Source organism: Schistocerca gregaria, chromosome 1, assembly GCF_023897955.1.
Source record: "Schistocerca gregaria isolate iqSchGreg1 chromosome 1, iqSchGreg1.2, whole genome shotgun sequence".
NCBI classification, from domain to species: domain Eukaryota; kingdom Metazoa; phylum Arthropoda; class Insecta; order Orthoptera; family Acrididae; genus Schistocerca; species Schistocerca gregaria.
The window spans coordinates 61639366-61663437 of NC_064920.1; the positions used below are offsets into that span (position 1 = coordinate 61639366).

At 43.7% G+C, this 24072-nt stretch overlaps 1 protein-coding gene across 1 annotated transcript; it reads left to right on the top strand.

Moving 5' to 3' along the window:
- Nucleotides 1-397: 397 nt before the first annotated feature.
- LOC126358276 (uncharacterized) lies at nt 398-23748 on the top strand. The gene is made up of 3 exons (XM_050007577.1): nt 398-401; nt 4518-6493; nt 23650-23748. The coding sequence occupies exons 1-3, from the start codon at nt 398-400 to the stop codon at nt 23746-23748; spliced, it is 2079 nt and encodes a 692-aa protein (XP_049863534.1).
- Nucleotides 23749-24072: the final 324 nt, after the last annotated feature.

A 24072-nucleotide genomic window follows, 5' to 3' on the forward strand; every position in this document is an offset into this window, starting at 1 on the left:
GATTCTCATATTAGTGACAAGCTTAGTGCATATATGAAGTATTTTTATGTTGCTTGCACTAGGAAGCTGCTTCACTTGCACAACATTATCATGTGCCTTATGTGTCACAACAAAGTTCTAACGTTATGGCTATTTGAGCAATATTTCTCTCCTTGTGCATATGACCACGAGTATGGGTGGTAGATAGCAGTTCCGTGCTGGACTCCCAGTACAGAGGTGAGGCATGAATACAAACAGATTGGTCTGGGAACAGACTGTAGCAAATATCTAAATGGGAAATATTTTGCCAACAAAGGGACAGAGAAACTGTACATACTTTGTCTTTGGATACTTATTATCAGTCATTCTCTCCACGTGTGTGAAAACATTTCTTCTATGGAGACGTGGAAAGGTCAGAATGGGTGAGGAAACTGACTACGCAAGGTTGAGGCCGGGAGTGTTATGGGAACAAAGGCAGGATTCCCACTTGTGCAGTTCAGAAGGATCCATAATGGCACCGGCTGTCAAGCAATCATTGAAGTGAATGATGTGATGTTGGCAGCTTGCTCTGCAACAGGGTGGTCCACTTGTTTACTGGCCACAGTTTGTAAGTGGCCTTTCCTGCAGACAGACAGCTTGTTGCTTGTCAGTTCCATGCAGATAGCAGCACAGTGGGTCCAGTTTAGCTTGTGAATCACATGACTGGTTTCACAGGAAACCTTGCCTTTGGTCGGTATGTGATATTTGTGACCTGACGGGAGTAGGTGACAGTGGAAGGATGTATGGGACAGTTCTTGCATTTAGTTCTGTTACAGGGATATGAGCCATGATGTAATGGGTTGGGAGCAGGGTTTGTGTTCAGATGGCCAATTATATTTTCTAAGTTTGGTGGACAGAGCAATACCACAGTGGGAAGGGTGGGAAGGATGGTAGGCATGGCATTTCAAATTTCAGAACACAATGACGGGTATTCAAAACTTTGGTGGAGAATGTAATTCAGTTGTTCCAGTTGTGGTTGGTATTTAGTTATGAGGGGAATGCTCCTCTGTGGAGAGACAGAGAGATTTGGGGGAGACTGCAAATATAAGGCACAGGAGATTTGTTATTGTATGCTTTATTCAGTCCCCCAGTAACTTCGAGGAGTAATGCTCATGAACTGCGGGTGGATAAGTTGTATGGAAGGAACTTCTAGGTATGGAATGGCTGGCAGTTGTCAAAATGGAGGCATAAATTGTGTATAGTAGGTTCAATATGGACAGAAGCAGTGAAGAAGCCATCTTTGAAGTGGATGTCAACTACTATGAAGGTGGCTTGTTGGCTCGTGAAGGTCCAGGGGAAGCAAAGGGGGAGAAGCTGTTGAGGTTCAGTGGGATGTGGATAGGGTGTCTTGAATTTCAATCCTACTCGCAAGATGTGCTCAGTGAACCTGAACGAGAGGACGGCTTTAGGATTCTGAGTGTTTAGGATGGATTTTCAATCCATTACCTCATCACTCATATCCATGCAACAGACCTAGCTACAAGACCTGTCCCATACATCCTACCACCACCACCACCACCACCACCACCACCACCACCACCACCACCACCACCACCTACTGCTCCACCCTGGTCCCATTCACCAGCTGTCCCATCAAGAGCAGGAATACCTGTGAAACCAGTCATTTTATAAATAAGCTAAGTTGCAACCATTGTGCTGCATTCTATGATGGCAGGACAACAAACAAGCTGTCTGTCCACATAAAGGGTCACCTAACAACAGGGTAAGACACAAGTTTGCGGGACGCTCAACAAAACATCCTTCATTTCTATTACTGTTTCACTGCCTGAGACATACAGGTGATGCCCACAAACACCATCTTTTTCGAAATGTGAAGGTGGGAACCCTCCAGGCAATATATTCTATGCTCCTACGACTCTCCACCTCAGTTATTCACTCACACACACACACACACACACACACACACACACACACACACGAATATCCAGTGTCAGGTTCAAGCATAAAATTCTGAACAACCGTTTCACTGGTAAAATTTATATTTTACCTCACCACCAATGAAGAACTTATGTCAAAGAAAAAGATGAAAATATATGTGCCACACAAGACAACATTAAAGCGATAACTTTAACATGTAATTAAGCTACTGAGGAAAGCGAAAATCTCACCTGCTAATTCCTCCTCTGCCTGCACTTGTTCTGGCTCCTGCAATAAAATTAAAAAGCTGAGTAACTTTACATAGACTTAATTTAAGTGCAAATCAAAAACCTTGAAACGTGGCAGTGGTATGTCATCTCACTGCACATGCTCATCTAAGTGTTAATAAGTTGGTAAATTAAATATTGATAGCAATTAGGAATCAGGTGCAGTGACAAGTAGATAGATATCGAATTTTATAAATGTGAGATTGATGAAAACAGCATATTGATACAAGATAAGAATCACAAAATATTTCAATTTTAATTGAGCTTAACAGTATGAATTCAGTAGAGCTGCCAGCTGCCACATACAGCAACTGTCGCAGAGTAGGGCAAAGGTGTCCACAAAACGCAAGGAGGCAGGTTGGGAATTCAGATCATAGCTGATGGATGTTTGAAGGCTGGTGTAAGGATACTGCCAGTGACCAAAACAGAGGTACAGCATAGTTTTCTGGATTGAACACTCCTCAACTATGACCTGTTGTAGTATTCAAAAGGATCACAGAAGGGGAAATGAATAACAGACATTATAAAATCACAGATCGTAGAGATAGTGATTGGGTCCATCATGGCTACATCTGCTGCTATCGGGCCAGGAATTTGTGAATGGATCTTGGTCCCACAGAGCTATCTGAGGTTGGGCCACACAACAGAAGTGGAAATCGAACTGTTAAAAGAACTAGTAAATTTAATCCAGCCAGTTTTTTGCTATCCTTAAGGGTGCGACGACACAAAGTGTGCAACTGTTTATAAAGAATGTTGTTTGCCATCATAGAATGGTGGTTAAAAACATGGAGAGCACATCTCTGCATGTGAGAAGAGCCCCAACATGTCTCAGTCAAATGAGGGACTGTGAAATTGCACAGTAAAGTTGAAGTGCAAGAATGGAACATTGTTAGCAATGATATTTCATTTGTAAGTGGGGAAATCGTGTTTCTCGAAGGGTGACAGGGAGCATTAAATCTCTAATCATCCTTAGAAAGCTGCCATTTGGGTGGGCACTTAGGTGGGGTAGGAGTCAGAAAATGGATGGCAAATGGGAAGTGGTAACTTGATTTCATACCATACATAATGATGGATCATCATCAGGGCAAATTCAGCAGTGCAGGAGAGGTCCAGATGGGGGTAGGAGTGCATGGAGTGTGAAATAAATGTGGGTACTCCCACAGGAAGCTAAATGAGGTTGGGGTGACAGGAGGTCAACGAAGAGGGCACCTTTCTGACAGGTTCTGGGAGAGCCCCAAGGGGAGCAGCAGAAACAGGTGAGGGAGTTGGCCAGCAAGCTGGAAGCAGACTGTCCAGTGACTTAGGGATGTAAACAGTAGAAATGGAAAAGTCAAGGTGAGGAAGTAAAAGGCAGACAGGAATAGCTAGTAGCTGAGTAGTCAGGAAGACTATCAACTTCATCCTTAATAAACAGCATGACTCCACTGCATGGCATGGAAACTTTCCCTGGGTGATGGTGTGAGTTTGGGGGGATGTCAAAGCAGACTGGAAATAAATGAGAGAGTTCAAAGCAGGTCATGAGCACGCAATTTTGTTTCCTGTAAGCAGAAAACAGGTATTGGCTACGATTCCAAGAGCAGCCATAAATTCTCTTTGTTGATTCAAAGGCCACAAACATGCCACCAAAAGAGTGCCATGATAATAAAGGGAAAAAGGGGAAAAAATGGAGAGGTGTCACCTAAGTGGCTATCGAGTGGCAGCTTTCGAAGGCTCACTGGAGCAGGTCACAGAGGCTGGAGAATCCACCTGTGAGGTCTACAGAGGTGTTGGCATTCTCATTCTGTCCATCCTTGGAATCCACAGCAGAAAAATGGCTGGAGATGCATACCAGCAACAAGGAGGTCAGTCAGCCAAGGATATCATGTCACAACACCACCAAGGAGGATCTCCAAGCGGATAAATAAGCAGATCATTTGCCGTTCTGTTTGGCAGAGGAAGACTCAAATGTTTGTTGGCTGGAGGAACATGGAAAGATTTCATGGTTGTGTTCATTCTATCCTTCCTGGCTTGTCAATTGTGTAGCAGATGATTTTCTCCTGTGAGGCATAATTTATTGGCTTGTTTGCACAGGAGGAGGAGGAGGACGAGGAGGAGCAGGAGGAGGACGAGGAGGAGCAGGAGGAGGACGAGGAGGAGCAGGAGGAGGACGAGGAGGAGCAGGAGGAGGACGAGGAGGAGCAGGAGGAGGACGAGGAGGAGCAGGAGGAGGACGAGGAGGAGCAGGAGGAGGACGAGCGGCGGAGTGACGAAGAAGAGGAGCCGCGGAATGAAGAAGACGAGGAGGAGGAGCAGAATGGGACGGAGCAGCAGGGGCAGAGTGGGCCGGAGGGGCAGAGTGGGCCGGAGGGGCAGAGTGGGCCGGAGGGGCAGAGTGGGCCGGAGGGGCAGAGTGGGCCGGAGGGGCAGAGTGGGCCGGACAAGCAGAGTGGGCCGGACAAGCAGAATGGGGCGGAGAAGCAGAATGGGGCGGAGAAGCAGAATGGGGCGGAGAAGCAGAATGGGGCGGAGAAGCAGAATGGGGCGGAGAAGCAGAATGGGGCGGAGAAGCAGAATGGGGCGGAGAAGCAGAATGGGGCGGAGAAGCAGAATGGGGCGGAGAAGCAGAATGGGGCGGAGAAGCAGAATGGGGCGGAGAAGCAGAATGGGGCGGAGAAGCAGAATGGGGCGGAGAAGCAGAATGGGGCGGAGAAGCAGAATGGGGCGGAGAAGCAGAATGGGGCGGAGAAGCAGAATGGGGCGGAGAAGCAGAATGGGACGGAGAAGCAGAATGGGACGGAGAAGCAGAATGGGACGGAGAAGCAGAATGGGACGGAGAAGCAGAATGGGACGGAGAAGCAGAATGGGACGGAGAAGCAGAATGGGACGGAGAAGCAGAATGGGACGGAGAAGCAGAATGGGACGGAGAAGCAGAATGGGACGGAGAAGCAGAATGGGACGGAGAAGCAGAATGGGACGGAGAAGCAGAATGGGACGGAGAAGCAGAATGGGACGGAGAAGCAGAATGGGACGGAGAAGCAGAATGGGACGGAGAAGCAGAATGGGACGGAGAAGCAGAATGGGACGGAGAAGCAGAATGGGACGGAGAAGCAGAATGGGACGGAGAAGCAGAATGGGACGGAGAAGCAGAATGGGACGGAGAAGCAGAATGGGACGGAGAAGCAGAATGGGACGGAGAAGCAGAATGGGACGGAGAAGCAGAATGGGACGGAGAAGCAGAATGGGACGGAGAAGCAGAATGGGACGGAGAAGCAGAATGGGACGGAGAAGCAGAATGGGACGGAGAAGCAGAATGGGACGGAGAAGCAGAATGGGACGGAGAAGCAGAATGGGACGGAGAAGCAGAATGGGACGGAGAAGCAGAATGGGACGGAGAAGCAGAATGGGACGGAGAAGCAGAATGGGACGGAGAAGCAGAATGGGACGGAGAAGCAGAATGGGACGGAGAAGCAGAATGGGACGGAGAAGCAGAATGGGACGGAGAAGCAGAATGGGACGGAGAAGCAGAATGGGACGGAGAAGCAGAATGGGACGGAGAAGCAGAATGGGACGGAGAAGCAGAATGGGACGGAGAAGCAGAATGGGACGGAGAAGCAGAATGGGACGGAGAAGCAGAATGGGACGGAGAAGCAGAATGGGACGGAGAAGCAGAATGGGACGGAGAAGCAGAATGGGACGGAGAAGCAGAATGGGACGGAGAAGCAGAATGGGACGGAGAAGCAGAATGGGACGGAGAAGCAGAATGGGACGGAGAAGCAGAATGGGACGGAGAAGCAGAATGGGACGGAGAAGCAGAATGGGACGGAGAAGCAGAATGGGACGGAGAAGCAGAATGGGACGGAGAAGCAGAATGGGACGGAGAAGCAGAATGGGACGGAGAAGCAGAATGGGACGGAGAAGCAGAATGGGACGGAGAAGCAGAATGGGACGGAGAAGCAGAATGGGACGGAGAAGCAGAATGGGACGGAGAAGCAGAATGGGACGGAGAAGCAGAATGGGACGGAGAAGCAGAATGGGACGGAGAAGCAGAATGGGACGGAGAAGCAGAATGGGACGGAGAAGCAGAATGGGACGGAGAAGCAGAATGGGACGGAGAAGCAGAATGGGACGGAGAAGCAGAATGGGACGGAGAAGCAGAATGGGACGGAGAAGCAGAATGGGACGGAGAAGCAGAATGGGACGGAGAAGCAGAATGGGACGGAGAAGCAGAATGGGACGGAGAAGCAGAATGGGACGGAGAAGCAGAATGGGACGGAGAAGCAGAATGGGACGGAGGAGCAGAATGGGACGGAGAAGCAGAATGGGACGGAGGAGCAGAATGGGACGGAGAGGAGCAGAATGGGACGGAGGAGCAGAATGGGACGGAGGAGCAGAATGGGACGGAGGAGCAGAATGGGACGGAGGAGCAGAATGGGACGGAGGAGCAGAATGGGACGGAGGAGCAGAATGGGACGGAGGAGCAGAATGAGACGGAGGAGCAGAATGAGACGGAGGAGCAGAATGAGACGGAGGAGCAGAATGAGACGGAGGAGCAGAATGAGACGGAGGAGCAGAATGAGACGGAGGAGCAGAATGAGACGGAGGAGCAGAATGAGACGGAGGAGCAGAATGAGACGGAGGAGCAGAATGAGACGGAGGAGCAGAATGAGACGGAGGAGCAGAATGAGACGGAGGAGCAGAATGAGACGGAGGAGCAGAATGAGACGGAGGAGCAGAATGAGACGGAGGAGCAGAATGAGACGGAGGAGCAGAATGAGACGGAGGAGCAGAATGAGACGGAGGAGCAGAATGAGACGGAGGAGCAGAATGAGACGGAGGAGCAGAATGAGACGGAGGAGCAGAATGAGACGGAGGAGCAGAATGAGACGGAGGAGCAGAATGAGACGGAGGAGCAGAATGAGACGGAGGAGCAGAATGAGACGGAGGAGCAGAATGAGACGGAGGAGCAGAATGAGACGGAGGAGCAGAATGAGACGGAGGAGCAGAATGAGACGGAGGAGCAGAATGAGACGGAGGAGCAGAATGAGACGGAGGAGCAGAATGAGACGGAGGAGCAGAATGAGACGGAGGAGCAGAATGAGACGGAGGAGCAGAATGAGACGGAGGAGCAGAATGAGACGGAGGAGCAGAATGAGACGGAGGAGCAGAATGAGACGGAGGAGCAGAATGAGACGGAGGAGCAGAATGAGACGGAGGAGCAGAATGAGACGGAGAAGCAGAATGAGACGGAGAAGCAGAATGAGACGGAGAAGCAGAATGAGACGGAGAAGCAGAATGAGACGGAGAAGCAGAATGAGACGGAGAAGCAGAATGAGACGGAGAAGCAGAATGAGACGGAGAAGCAGAATGAGACGGAGAAGCAGAATGAGACGGAGAAGCAGAATGAGACGGAGAAGCAGAATGAGACGGAGAAGCAGAATGAGACGGAGAAGCAGAATGAGACGGAGAAGCAGAATGAGACGGAGAAGCAGAATGAGACGGAGAAGCAGAATGAGACGGAGAAGCAGAATGAGACGGAGAAGCAGAATGAGACGGAGAAGCAGAATGAGACGGAGAAGCAGAATGAGACGGAGAAGCAGAATGAGACGGAGAAGCAGAATGAGACGGAGAAGCAGAATGAGACGGAGAAGCAGAATGAGACGGAGAAGCAGAATGAGACGGAGAAGCAGAATGAGACGGAGAAGCAGAATGAGACGGAGAAGCAGAATGAGACGGAGAAGCAGAATGAGACGGAGAAGCAGAATGAGACGGAGAAGCAGAATGAGACGGAGAAGCAGAATGAGACGGAGAAGCAGAATGAGACGGAGAAGCAGAATGAGACGGAGAAGCAGAATGAGACGGAGAAGCAGAATGAGACGGAGAAGCAGAATGAGACGGAGAAGCAGAATGAGACGGAGAAGCAGAATGAGACGGAGAAGCAGAATGAGACGGAGAAGCAGAATGAGACGGAGAAGCAGAATGAGACGGAGAAGCAGAATGAGACGGAGAAGCAGAATGAGACGGAGAAGCAGAATGAGACGGAGAAGCAGAATGAGACGGAGAAGCAGAATGAGACGGAGAAGCAGAATGAGACGGAGAAGCAGAATGAGACGGAGAAGCAGAATGAGACGGAGAAGCAGAATGAGACGGAGAAGCAGAATGAGACGGAGAAGCAGAATGAGACGGAGAAGCAGAATGAGACGGAGAAGCAGAATGAGACGGAGAAGCAGAATGAGACGGAGAAGCAGAATGAGACGGAGAAGCAGAATGAGACGGAGATGGGCTGCTACTATGACACTGGGTGATTTTACAACCATAGTGCTGTATTTCTCATCACATGTCTGGATGTCCATGTCCTTCATGAACTGAGATGTAGCAAGAAAAATACTGGAACTGCCTGATGGTAGAACACAGGATTACTGAGAAGCCGACAATTTGCAAATGACCTGGAATGGCTCCTTTTTCCTTAAACCAGATTTCACGGATGCCCTATCATCAAGGTACATGGAAGGAGGAGATGGCATTGTCACCATTACAACTTTTGAGGCAGGGAGGAGGAGGCAGCCAGGTTACACATTTGGCTGGGTGTCACCAGGACATTAGAGTGTGGTCATAATGATCACACTGGTAACGGTGCAGTGTGTTCAGAATGTGTTGTTTTGCTGATGTTTGACAGAAGCATCTCTCTATCAATTGTGAGAAAAGGTAGGGAAGCCAGGCCCTACTGCAATGGTGTTGACAGAAATGGAAAATTTGCTGTCTAATATGAAGTTGCATTCAATGATTGTTCACAATTCATAGAAATTTCCATCTGAGATCAGAAAGACCTTTGTAACTCAATATGCTTCATTCGTCAAGCATACCCCCAAATAGCTGCCACTCTGACCATGGGCTCTCCACAAGAGTGTCACCCAGCCACAGCAAGGGCCGTCTGACACGACGGAAGCTGCCAGGTTTTCCAACCCTCCGAGTGGGAGATAAAACACTACTTGCCATACATGTGGAGTGAACAACTGAGGAATCAGGAGTGTGATCCCTGTGTTGTCAGGTGGCTCACCCATATGGGTACATAACAGCCACATCACTCTGGTGACTGAGCAGGATGGAAGGGGGCTACAGAGGGGAAGGGTGAGGGTACGAAAGGGGGGGGGGAGGGAGGAATCCACACCACAAATGCCAGGGAGGGAGCTGTTCCTTAAGTGGCTCACACTAAAAAACAGGAAATTTTGAAGTGGAGGTCAAACCTAAACACCAAAAAGTATGAATGAACAGGCAAAAGGAACAAAATTGTGAAAATACAGGAAAACAGGTGGATAGCCAAGCCAATTTGAATCTGAACACTGAGAAAGGAGAAGGAGGGGGGCATCGGAGAATGAGCAAGGATAGAGAGGAAGAGGAGGTTGACAAATGCAGGCAGTACAGAAGAACTGGCTGTATTGCCCCATCTGCACCAAATGTGAAGTCACTAAACAACTGTGAGATTCCAGCGAGGGATCTGACTTTAGTGCATCAGACTGTACCATCAAGTTGCCCATCATAAAATTGCCATCATGCAAAGGTTATATAAAGCAGTGCAGGCATTTTTGTGACATTTGTGAGTCTTGTGGTAAATAATGAGGAATTATAAGACACTGCTAAAATAACCATTTTCTTAATTCAGTAATATGTGCTGCTCACAATATAAACACCCATTTTCTGGTGACTAGCATTAATTTTAATCCAGCTTTTGATATGGTTTGCAATACATAGAATAACCCTAGATTGATTGTGGGAGCACATCTGGAAAACCTGTTGGTGCTTCCTTTAGTGAATGGGAATGGTGCAAGTAAACTTCATGGACTACTTCAAACAATGTTCATGTGCTGATGGCATTACAACTAATTGTATCCTTGAAAGACAATTATATCTCATCTATTTGCAGAAAATGTTGACCAGTCTGTAAGAACAGAATTTAAATCCCACTGGAGTTTCAAAAGCTTTCTGACATTAGGAGAGAGATATGCTTTTCTCTAAAATAAAAGCAAATCTGAAATCGTGAAGGCTACAGACCAAAATGGCACAGCACATATGGGAATAAACATCAGACCACCTGCAATGCCAAGCACTTTGCCCATTTGAGATGAATCTAGTCCCTGCTAGTGCTGCAATTGTAATGTGCTACTTGCCTGATACTTTGCAGAAATACGGAAAATTCAGACAAGCCATGTGCAGTGAATAAAAAACCTATTATGATGCTCAACATAGTGTTTTGCCCAATTGCCTGAATGGTTTCCATAGGGCTTCTAGTTGCATGTCTGTATGCTGTCATGCTTGTCAAAAATGACACCACACAGAAACAGAACACACAAAATGGAACAAGGTACGATTGTCCTAGTGACATAAAACGCAAACACAATGGTATACATCCATCAAGTACATTGTGTTATTGCTCATTTAAGTCATCCCTGGCAAAAACAGTTGCTGCTTGCAACAGTGGCAATATGGTTAAAAGATAGCAATGGCACGTGAAAAACTTATGCTCTCTCAGTTCAGTCTCGCAGGCATGATTTATATCTGAAGCACGTGCACAGTGCCTCTGACTTCACAAATGGTAAAGTAGAGCACCCATTCAGGGAACAGATGGAAACATACAAGAAACAAAACAGTGCATCTCTGTTCAAGTAGACTCGTGAATAAATGTCTTCATTTTACCTTCTGTCTGTTTAAAGTTGCTGGAGATAACTGACATCTCATCTCAATCCCCATGTCTCAGATTTGATGAGTATAAAAATTGTTGATCCAGAATTTTGGTCACCTTGCAAGATCAACATGGTGTTGGGAGCAGAAGTTTGTCTGTACATTCAGAAGGCAAGGACTCTCCATAGGAACTGATCATCATGCGCTTCAAAAGACAGAACTGTGTTGGGTTATGTATGTCAAAGCAGTATCAATTGGTAGAACAAAAAATTTTGTCAAGGTAGCCATTCATGTTGTGGTTTGTGAAAACTTAGGCTGTGTTTCTTGAAGAAACTGAAGGACAGAAGTATCAAATCATGTCTGAGCCACAATGTCTCTAATCTCAGTGCACAGCATTCCACTGGCATCACTAACTACTTAGACTGTTGATATTGATTCGATTGAGTGTCACAAGTGAAGATCTTTGATCGATGCACATGTGCAATTGTTTATGTGTGCATGTGTGTCCCAAGATGCCGCTGATACAATAATACCCTGGTTGAAATCCTGCAAGGCTCTGCTCCTTCACAACTGAGTCACATTTTGAGTTATTTTGTTATATTTGAGTAAGTTCCTGTCCGTGTTGTTTAGAATTGTGTCTGCAATAATAATGCACCTGTGAGTGATTCAGTGGTTGATCATCTGTCAATATTATGAATTGCACTTTGTTTTCTGGGTCATGTGTCATGCAAGTGCAAGAGTATTCCATGTTTTAAGTCTCATGAAGGAAATCTACTCCAACACAACCTGTGTCAGAGGCAAAGCAATCTCTGTACATGTGTTTGCTTGAGCTAATGTATCAACACTTGTTGAAATATTTGCTTCTGAATAATACAAATTTTAAAGAGTGTTAATTTGTATTGCTAGCCAGTTGTGCCTGTCTTTCACATTTTCTACTTCCTGGCCCTTATTGTGTGAAGCTTTATTTGTGCAAATTACTGATTCCATTGATATGTTTCAGCAGAAAATCATGATTTTCAGTTCCCTTGGCATAGAGCAGAAATATGTTTGCATTTTGCCATGGTGGCACTTCCTTCGTCATGTGGCACCCAGATTGACCGGCTGTCTACTGCCCTACTAGTCACCCCATTGTGGCTCAAGGGAAGTGAAGTTGCTCATTTCACATGTGCCATGGTGGAGTGTGATCTCTGGGGTAGGAACCAGTAGCCTGCTCTTTTTGGTGAATTTATTGAGATCAGCAGATTAAGGTATATTTACCGTGCCTGAGGTTCCTCCTCATTATACCTTTAACTACTTGATTAAACCTTGTATTTTTATTACTAATTCTCAACACATTAAGTTTTAAACCCTGTTAGCCACCAGTATAAACTGTCAATTGTTACCTCGGTGAATAGTCATTACCTAACTCCACTTGGGGAATTTGGCTGCTTGTTTCTTGTTGACTCTGATAGCTCTCTGCTGTAGCTCTCAGCCTGCTCTTAAGTTTGGTAGATTGTATATTTATAAAGGTCATTTTTAATGTTTGTCTGCTATGCATGGGTTACTTCTTATGGGCTTTCGTTTCTTTCTCTTAAGTGTTATACATTACTAAGCAGCCGTCCAAGAGCTACCATCAGTTGTGTGACTTGCGAATCTTCCTGTATTTGGATGAATGTTATTCAGTTGTGTAACAGCTACAAAAGCTGCAAGTTGTTAGCTCATTTTCTGCCTGTAATTTTAGTTCATTTGACTGGCAAAATTTTTTGTTGAACCTGCCCAATTGGTGTGACGTTTCCTTGTTTTGTAATCTGTGTACTTCCAATTGCAAGCCCTTTGAGAAATGGTACAACTGACAAAACATGGCTTCTAATTAATTAATCCTGTTCAAGTTTTAACTGTGAGTATTGTGATTTTTAAAAAGTTTGTAAATTGTAATAATAATAATAATAATAATAATAATAATAATAATAATAATAATAATAATTTCAGTATGTAATAAAGTGTATTACATAAAGTAAGTGACAAAATATGCGAGTTGACATTACATTTCTTTTCCTTAAAGCTGTTTCAACCCAAGTAATGAGGTATCAATGTCTTTATAACAGAGAAGAGCAGCAATGTGATTCACACTTCCTGGCAAAAAACAACTGAATATTCAAAAGGTAGATTCATTGTTCATCTTCCATTTCAGGAAGAGCTGAGTTTGTTATGCAATTCTTTCCACAATGAATCAAAATGCTTCTCTTAAACTGAACAGAAACTAGCAAGAAAATCAAAGTTTGTCGAAAGCTACACAGAGTTCATGGGGAAGTATGAAGATTTAAGACATATGGTAATAGTAATTATAACAGATGCCATTTCATATTACATGCCACATCAGATATCTTTAAAAATCTAACTTAACTACTAAAGCAAGAGTAATGTTTGATTGTCTTGCCAAATGGAATACGAATTTGTCACTTAACAGTCTTCCAATGGTAGGAACAGTGTCACCCTAACCGCCATCTGCTTCACGTCTGCTGTGCAGCGAGCTACCTTAATTTAAGTATTAACTGTATTTTTCTTACTTGTCACTTCTTCTTCGGTATGTTTTTGCTTTTAAGAAACTTTAATTGTCGAGCGCTAGTAACAGTGTTCCATAGATTTTGTGTTTGCTTTGAATACAGTCAGAGAGAGTCCCTTTAGTCAGCCATAGTGAGAGTAGTGCTAGTGTTTGTTTTCAATACAAGTCAGAGACAGGTAGTGCTATTTTCATTGTTTTCTACAAGAAGTGTCTAGCAATCACAGTTTAGTCAATAATCAGCTGAATTTAGTGAATTAGCAGTCTCGTTAAAAGTTGATTAACTCTCTTCAGTAAATTGATTCCTTAGGATGGATATGATGTGTGACTGCTGTGTACGGACGCAGGAGGAGCTGGCCACTCTTCGCGAACAGCTGAGAATATTGATGGCCGCAGTCAGCTGTTTTCAGGCTGCTGCCTCTGAGTGTAGCGGCAGTGGGGAGTCTGGTGCGTTGCAAGGTACACCCCAGGTGTTACACGCTCCACCCACTGTCCCTGCTGTCGAGACAGCTTCGCGGGTACCGGGCGCGGTTGGGCCAACCTCTCCAAAAGGGGCGTGGCGGGTTCAGCAGCATTCACGGCGCATGAGGCGGAGGGTCAATGTGGAGGCTGGCCGTGTGGCATCGCCCACCCTGCCTGTGAGTGGACATGCGGCTGAACCATCAGCAAGGTCCGAGCAGGCACACGGGTGGAGGGGTTCATTAGTTACTGGGAGCTCCAACATTACGCGGGTGATGGAGCCCCTTAGGGAAATAGCGGAAAGGTCGGGGAAGAAGGTCACTGTTCACTGTGTCTGCTTGCTGGGGGTCTCATCCAAGATGTGGAGGAGGCCCTACCAGCGGCGATAGAGAACATTGGGTACATCCGACTGCAAATTGTTGCTCATGTCGGCACCAATGACCCTGCCGTCTGGGTTCAGAGGTCATCCTCAGTTCATACAGGCGGTTGGCGGAGTTGGTGAAGGCGGAAAGCCTTGCTTATGGGGTGGAATCAGAGTTAACTATTTGTAGTATCGTTCCCAGAACCGATCACGGTCCTCTGGTTTGGAGCCGAGTGGAAGGCTTAAACCAGAGGCTCAGACTATTCTGCGGAGAGCTGGGGTGCAAATTTCTCAACCTCCACTATCGGGTGAAGAAATGTAGGGTCCCCATGAATAGGTCAGGCGTGCACTACACTCCGGAAGCGGCTACGAGGGTAGCGGAGTACGTGTGGAATGCACATGGGGATTTTCTAGGTTAGAGAATTCCCGACAAGACACCACCTGAGGCGCGGCAAGGCAGGAGTAGATAAAATGCAACAGGGAAAAACATTATTAATGTGCTAATAGGAAACTGCTGGAGCGTCTATAGAAAGGTCCCAGAACTGCTTTCATTAATAAACGGTCACAACGCCCATATAGTACTAGGGACAGAAAGTTGGCTGAAACCACATGTAAACATGTAATGAAATCCTAAACTCAGATTGGAATGTATATCGCAGACACAGGCTGGACAGTGAAGGGGGAGGCGTGTTTATAGCGATAAGAAGTGCAATAGTATCGAAGGAAATTGACGGAGATTCGAATTGTGAAATGATCTGGGTGAAGGGCACAGTTAAAGCAGGCTCAGACGTGGTAATTGGATGTCTCTATAGGCCCCCGGGCTCAGCAGCTGTAGTGGCTCAGCACCTGAAGAATAATTTGGAAAATATTTCGAGTAGATTTCCCCACCATGTTATAGTCCTGGGTGGAGATTTTAATTTGCCGGATATAGACTGGGAGACTCAAATGTTCATAACGAGTGGCTGGGACAAAGAATACAGTGAAATTTTTTAAAGTGCTTTAACTGCTCCCGGTAGTTTTCAGATAAACAGAGAACCAACTTGTGGCAATAACATGTTAGACCTTTGGTGACAAACAGACCCGAAGCATTTGAAACAGTTAACGCAGAACAGGGAATCAGCGATCATAAAGCGGTTTCTGCATCGATGATTTCAGCCGTAAATAGAAATATTAAAAAAGGTAAGAAGATTTTTCTGTTCAGCGAAAGTGACAAAAAGCAGATTTCAGAGTACCTGACAGCTCAACACAAAAGTTTTGACTCAAGTACAGATAATTTTGAGGATCAGTGGACAAAGTTCAAAACCATCATCCAAATATGCGTTACATGAGTATGTGCCAAGCAAGATCGTAAGAGATGGAAAACAGCCACCGAGTACAACAACCGAGTTAGAAAACAGCTGCAGAAGCAAAGGGAACTTCACAGCAAACATAAACATGGCCAAAGCCTTCCAGAAAAACAAAAATTACGCGAAGCAAAATGTAGTGTGAGGAGGGCTATGCGATTGGCTTTCAATGAATTCGAAAGTAGAGTTCTATGTACTGACTTGGCAGAAAATCCTTAGAAATTTTGGTCCTGTGTCAAAGCGGTAGGTGGATCAAAACCAAATGTCCAGACACTCTGACCAAAATGGTACTGAAATAGAGGATGACAGACTAAAGGCCGAAATACTAAATGTCTTTTTCCAAAGCTGTTTCACAGAGAAAGACTGCACTGTACTTCCTTCTCCAGATTGTGGCACAGTTGACAAAATGGTAGGTATCAAAATAGATGACAGAGGGATAGAGAAACAATTAAAATCGCTCAAAAGAGGAAAGGCCGTTGGTCCTGAATGGATACCAGTTCGATTTTACACAGAGTACGCGAAGGAACTGGGCCCCCTTATTGCAGCAGTGTACCATAGGTCTCTAGAAGAGTGAAGCATTCCAAACGATTGGAAATTGCACAGGTCATCGCCGTTTTCAAGAAGGGACGTCGAACAGATGTGCAGAACTATAGACCTATATCTCTAACGTTGATCAGTTGTAGAATTTTGGAACACATACTATGTTCGAGTATAATAATTATGGAGACTAGAAAAGTAGTCTGTATGAATCAGCATGAGTTTTGAAAAAGACGGTCGTGTGAAACCCAGCTCGTGCTATTCATCCACGAGACTCAGAGGGCCATAGACGGGTTCACAGGTAGATGTCTTGTTTCTTGACTTCCGCAAGGCGTTTTACACAGTTCCCCATGGTCATTTAATGAACAAAGTAAGACATACAGTCTATCAGACCAATTGTGTGATTGGATTGAGGAGTTCCTAGATAACAGCATGCAACATGTCATTCTCAATGGAGAGAAGTCTTCCGAAGTAAGAGTGATTTCAGGTGTTCCGCAGGGGAGTGTCATAGGACCGTTGCTATTCACAATATACATAAATGACCTGGTGGATGATATCTGAAGTTCACTGAGGCTTTTTGCAGATGATGCTGTTGTGTATCGAGAGGTTGCAACAATGGAAAATTGTATTGAATTGCAGGAGGATCTGCAGCGAAATGACGCATGGTGCACGGAATGGCAATTTAATCTCAATGTAGACAAGTGTAATGTGCTGCAAATAAATAGAAAGATAGATCAATTATTTAGCTACAAAATAGCAGGTCAGCAACTGGAAGCAGTTAATTCCATAAATTATCTTGTAGTATGCATTAGGTGTGATTTAAAATGGAATGATCATATGAAGTTGTACGTTGGTAAAGCAGATGCCAGACTGAGATTCATTAGAAGAATGCTAAGGAAATACAATCCAACAACAAAGAAAGTAGGTTACAGTACACTTGTTCACCCACTGCTTGAATACTGCTCAGCAGTGTGGGATCCACACCAGATAGGGTTGATAGAAGAGATAGAGGAGATCCAACGGAGAACAGCGCGCTTCGTTACAGGATCATTTAGTAATCGCGAAAGAGTTACGGAGATGATAGATAAACTCCAGTGGAAGACTCTGCATGAGAGATGCTCAGTAGCTCAGTATGGGCTTTTGTTAAAGTTTCGAGAACATACCTTCACCGAAGAGTCAAGCAGTATATTGCTCCCTCCTACGTGTATCTCGCGAAGAGACCATGAGGATAAAATCAGAGAGATTAGAACCCACACAGAAGCATACCGACAATCCTCCTTTCTACGAACAATATGAGAGTGGAATAGAAGGGAGAACCGATAGAGGTACTCAGGGTACCGTCCACCACACACCGTCAGGTGGCTTGCGGAGTATGGATGTAGAACAACCACGAAATATTATTTGTACTCTGTATGACTATACTTCCACATTGAACGCTTTGACTTCACAGTAGACATGGAGAACATGTATCGACAAGTTCTGGTTCTAATTGAAGATTACAATTTCCAATGAATATTGTGGAAGTGTGACAGATCTGCACCACCTCAGGAATACCAATGAAGGACCATCACATACACAATGACTTGTGCCACCTTCCTTGCAGCACAGTGTCTGATACGATTAGCTCACGAAGATAGTGAGCAGAGTGAGGCAGCAAAGATTCTCACTTATTTCAATATGGACCACTTTATCTCAGGTTGTGATACAGTAAGTGCTGAAATTGAGCTCCAGGAAGATCTCATGAACATATTGATCAGAAGTGGATTTTCACTATGGGAATGGTACAGAAACAGTGCCACACTATTTAAAAGTATCCCCTCAGTGGTGCAAGCGACAACTTTCTTTTCTGCTTGAAAATGATGATGATATTAGAACTTCAGGTTTATTCTAGCATCCAGCTGATGATCATTTTAAAATTGTAAACAATGTCAAAGCAGCACCTAATATCTACAGCTTCACAAAACACACACTACAGTGTGACACATCAAACATTTTTAATTCCTTTGGATTAATTAGACACATTGTCATCACATTTGAGATATGTTTGCAATATCTATGGCAGCATAGGTTAATGTGGATTGGGCCCTTGCCCTCAGAGTTTCACTCCTTGTGGCAGACACTATATAGTCTAATTCATATGACAGACAGCATGCACATTGATCGTATAGTCATTGCAGGAGGGACACCTATCAGCAAACAGAATCAGTACAAGATTTGGATAATCATCCAAATATTTATCATTTGATTCTATTTCATGTATCAGAGACCTATCTGAATATTACTGGAAGCAAATCCCAAAAAACAAAAGTAGCTACACACTTACTTTTACTTCACTCAGCACAATCTGTGATACATGAGCTACCAAACATGAAGTTAGTTTTGTTGAATTACTAAGCTACATGTGTTAAAATCTTCACACCCAGAGACAAGATGACCTCTCTATGAAAAGCACAAGATATCTATTAAATAGCAACAAAAATATCAAAAGAAGATTTTTTGAAGTTAGTTTGGCTATGATAATAGCAAGAAGAGTGACTCTGCTATCAATGCAGGAAGGTACTTCTTGTGTAGTTGCAATAACTAAATATTTTAGACAAATTAGTTATCATATCTACTGCTGTGTAACCTAAAACGTGGGTAAAGTTACATATTTCACAATGTCTATGGTACCAATAAACAATGGCTGCAATAATATAGTCATATTTTAGTTCAAACAGTTGATTTAAACTTTTATTCACTTCAGAATTTTTTTTTTCTCTTGTGGATGAATTCTGTTGCAAATTTATGAAGAATTTCTACAGAGTGGGAAAACGATAGTTGCATTATTGGGCTTCACCGTACCTGCTGATTTTTGGTTTATTCCTTGCTACCTCATTCTTGTTCAGTGATGTGCCTAGCCCATAGATCTGTAAGCACAGTGGCAACTGTCATTGTATCAGGAGAAAAACATGAAGGTGAGCTGTCATTAGCCAGTATGAAAGTATTGTTTGAGGAAGTTTTTGGATTGTTCAGTATACAATTTTATTGTGATAATCGATTTGAGATAACATTCTGGTAACCAGTGTAAACGAAGTTGCATATGTTGTAGGGGCCAGGAAGGAGTGGAGTGCCAAAAACAATGAGAAAGAAAGTGGAGATGAATAGGATACATAGATAGGAGTTGATTAATTAAAATGACGTTGTGTAGGGCAGCACACACAAGGGATGAAAACCCTTGGCTGATGAAATTAGTGAGCACCCTAGGAGGAGGCCAGGAAACAGTGTGGTGTTCATTACATGCCACAAAACCAGACTTGTTTTGCTACTGGTGAAACTCACCCATGCTCTGCCAGTCTCACAGGTGCTACCATCTAGTATCACTCACCTGAGCAACAGGAGGTGGGCCTTGCTCCTCGACAGGGCCTGATTGAGAGAAAAGAAATTGCGTGTTAATATAAAAACTACTTTATCTGCAAAGGTAAAACAAACAGGTGATTCACTAAGAATGTTACTATATGACATGATAAAGAAAAGAATTATTCCAATCTTTTAATGTGCCTACTGATCAGTGAATAACTGAGCATCTGATCCACTCAATTATGTACAGCAGTGAACATTACTAACCAAGTTCCATAAAGCCAAAACCTTATTCCAGTTGGTGGGTGCTATCTGAAGACTTCCAGGGGCAAATAAATTGTTGTCAACATTTCACATAATTACTAACCAAATTTTACAATCTTGTAGTAACGTGCTTATTGAAAAATACATCTTTATGTTACAGGATTAATTCACTGTGGCAAGTTAGGAACTGTGTGTGTATGACTGTATATGAAGCATCAGTCACTTTAGGCATATGCAAATATTATATTCATCAAGTATTTTATAACGAGAGCACTTAGTTACTTGCAGAGAACTTCACCCCCCAATTTCAAATTATTATGAATATTTCTCAGCAATACCTCACACAAAGTAACAGAAGAAATGTTTATCACTTACCACATTTTTGCTGTTCATGCAGTCAAACTGCCGCATGAAGCAAATACAATACAACCCTTCATTCTTTACTTACAAATGGGTACATACAGCCACAAGCAGGCATGACAGATGATGTGGGTAATTTCTCAGGTGCTTTCTTCATAGAGGTGAGGCAGGAAGTACTTTGATGTGTATGGGAACAGGATGGAGTAGGAGACATAATAGGAATCAGGAGGAAGTGGGTGGTGTACCATCTGGATGGTACCTTACAATGCCGTCTTATGGAATTCAACAAAGGGCTTTGTTGCTGGCATGTTAGGAGGCCTGAAACAAACTCAGTGCAGCTCATCTTGTACATGAGAGGCTCCGTATAGTTTCTGTACAGATGCCCATAACACTGGACAATTTTCCAGTATTCCTACACTGTACAGCCTTCATAGATCACTGCACAGTAGTTTACCAGCCAACCCAGGTCACAAACTCTACATCAACTATCTACTTCGGTGTGCCATGGCTGTTTTAATAAGAATGCAGCCCTCAATATTGGCGTCACCAGTGCAACCCACACTTTAGGTGCCTACAGCAGTGCTTCTCAGTTGTTACTGACCGACAGGGCTGAACTGGAGATTCAAGAATAGTTCTCATTGTAGCAAATATCTTTCAGTGGAACACTGCATTCTCTATCTTGCCTTCACTAGTAGTGTGTTTCATTAGCTGCATGTTGTTACTCACAATCTGTGTTGTAAAGAAACACTATTAAATTTGAATGCTCAGGAACATCTATGTTCTTGTGTTATTTTCATTACTTCTTTGTTTCTGGAAACTTATTACCAGTGTCATTCCATCTCACCATCCTTCTTCAATGATGATGTGGCCTTATTACTGTATTATTCTTCCAGGTCTGTGCCTCCTGGATGGCACTGCCATATTTCTTGCTGCTATACAGGCAACTTTTCCACTGAGCACATCAACAACATTGGAATCGAGGACATCACCAGTCCAATTTGCAGTGCTCACCTGACACCTTAAAGAATGATTCTCATATTCGTGACAACCTTAGATCATATAATAACCATTTTTATGTTGCTTGCACTAGGAAGCCGATTCATTTGCACAACATTATCATGTGCCTTCTGTGTTGCAACGAAGTACTAACGTTATTGCTACCTGAGCAACATTTCTCCCCTTGTGCATCGATCATCCACATTAGGTGGGACATATGACCACGAGTTTGGGTGGCCGATAGCAGCTCCCTGCTGCACACCCTGTAGAGAGGTGGAGCAGGAATACAAACAGCTCTAACGAATTTCGACCGTAATAAGTGCAAAATATGTTCAAAAAGAGTTATACGAGGTATTCTGTGTATTAACTGTAATTACTGGTACCACGAAAAATGTATTAAAGTTAACCTGAAATACTTTCACAGAGAAGAACAGTGGACATGCCACCAGTGCATCATACTAGCAACTGAATCCAAAGTAAACAATACTCTAAAAATGCAGGATCATATAATTACGTCGCTGAAACAAGAAACAATTGACCTCATCCACATGATAAAAGCCTACTGGTTAACTATAATGAACTATTAGTTAAGTGTAATGAATTTGAAGTGGCAGTAACCAGTAAATACACAAACAATGAACTCTTTATCCATACCTTGAATGTAAATATTGGTAACAAAAACTGGCGTTTGACAGGACAGCATAGTACGAGAAATAGTCAAGCTGTTAATCATGCTCAGAATGCAATTCTCAGAAATCATGTGTTGTCTAGCACCACATGTGATCATAGCTCTTTAAAGTTGCATGTAAACAAACTGCAATGGAAAACGAAGCTAATGTGGGGTAGACCTATGTGAAATGGATCCAGAAAGTGATTTTAGAAGTGTAACTTCTGATAACCACCTGGTGCAAGATGCTAGCAAGATCAATTTACAGTCTAACGTTGCATAATATCTTACACAAAAAGTAACCCAAAGTGAACAATATGCCACAAAGTGTACGAGTAATCCAGTGATGAACAGTTTCTCAAGCACCAATGTATGTGCAGGACAAAAGTGAAAGAAATTCCAGAATGTTACAGAGCAAGAAAATTTCGGAAAAAATGAAAGTAATAACATTAAGTGACAGTGATGGAGGGGCCTGTACTCAAATACTGTCAGACAAACGAGGGCCCTTGTATCAGGTAAAAAGAATAGTAAAACCTGGTGCCCCACTAAAAAGTTGATAAAAATGCAGAAAATTTGACAGGAAACTTCAGTACACGTGATACGAGGTCTATCCCCAAAGTACATTATGATTTGGAATTAAAAATAAAGCATTGAATTTTTTTTTATTATATACAGATGAAAGCCACACTTAAATACTACTATTCTACTTAGTTGCCATTTAAATTAAGGAACTTGTAGCGATGGACAACTTGGTCATTCCCTCGTCGTAAAATTCGGCCGCCTGCACCTTCAAACATGAGGTTACCTCTTCTTGAAGCTGTGCGTCGTCATCAAAACACTGCATAGCCAACCAGTTCTTCATTGCTGGCTCGGTGCCAGGTTGGGACTGTCAGGTGAATGAGGAAACAAGTCCCAGTTAAAAGATTCGAGAACTTCATGAACGACATTTGCCATGTGGGCCCGGATGTTGTCATGAATCAGCAAGATCTTTGAGCCCAACTTTCCCCTGCGCTTGTATTGTATTGCTCTTTCTGAGGTTGTGCAGAGTTTGGCAATACTTTTGAGAGTTTATTGTAGTGCCTCTTTCTGGGAAATCCACAAAAATCACACCTTTTTTTGTCCGAAATGAGGTAACTACATGGTAGAAGGCGCAGGTGGCCGAATTTTATGACTAAGGAATTTCCAAGCTCGTCCCTCGCTATGATAAGTGCCTTAATTTAAATGTCAACTATGTAGAGAAGTAGTATTGAAGTGTGGCTTTCATCTGTATATAATAAAAAACTTTTCCAGTACTTTATTTGTATTTAATTCCAAAATGTAATTTACTTTGTGGATAGCCCTCGTACTTTGAACATAATAGGGGGTTCTAACGACATAGACAAACCTCTGAATCTAATGTTGAAACATGTGGTAGAACCATTGGCACCAATACTCACTCTAAGTCACAAAATGAATATCATTATCCATTCTATACCCAGGACATATGATGTTCAAAATTTAAGTAGTAAAGTTGATACTTCAAACCTCCACCTGAATTTAGAAAAACATGCATACAAAAGAAGAACTGCTGCAAACTTTGAAATAGAGAGAATAGCCAGAAACCACTTCACAACACATGGTTTACACCTAAACAAATGTGCAAGGAGATTACCTGCAGTAGACTGTCCTTCCTGGCAACTATGGGGGACAATAAGGAACCAAAATTCAGAAACCATAAACAGATGCTAATAAGCAATTGGATGAAGACAAACAAGATGGGAAATAAAAAGAGTAATAGTGACCATAATGTGCAAACTGCACTAACATGGGTCATGAAGTCACAGAGATGAAACACAAAACCCCCTGACACCTCAAAAAGGATCAATAATTTGATGGTGAGTATTATGAATACGACCCTCCAAAATGTCAATGTGATGCCTCAGCAGTGTGAAGTGCATATGGACACTTTTCAGGCCCACCTGGAAGATGAGTCGGCTGCCAAGGACAACCAACAGAACCAGTACAGCCGCTCAGATGTCAACATACCTGGAATACAGCACAATTTAAACTAAAGGTCAGTGACACAGTAAATATGACTTTGAGCCCCTCTGAGTAAAACCCACTCAGACCTGAAAATCTGTTATCACAATGTACAATCCTTGAGCAACAAAACTGATGACTTAAGCATTTTGCTGTCCAGTGAACTCAGTGATATCTCAGTAGTATGCCTAGCAGAACACTGGCTCTGAACTCATGTACTTAAGTAAATCTCACTACCAAACTTCAAATTGGCTTAACACTACTCCAGAAAAAATGAAGGACATGGTGGTGTTGCCATCTCCATCAATCAACACATTGAATATAGCCCACTTCCTACTTTAAAGGAAATAGGAACA

Bases quoted from the DNA above. Each gene is read 5' to 3' on its own strand.
- LOC126358276 (XM_050007577.1), top strand. The intron at 6,494-23,649 runs GCAGAATGGGAC...GACACTTTTCAG, and splicing joins AAGCAGAATGGGACGGAGGA to GCCCACCTGGAAGATGAGTC.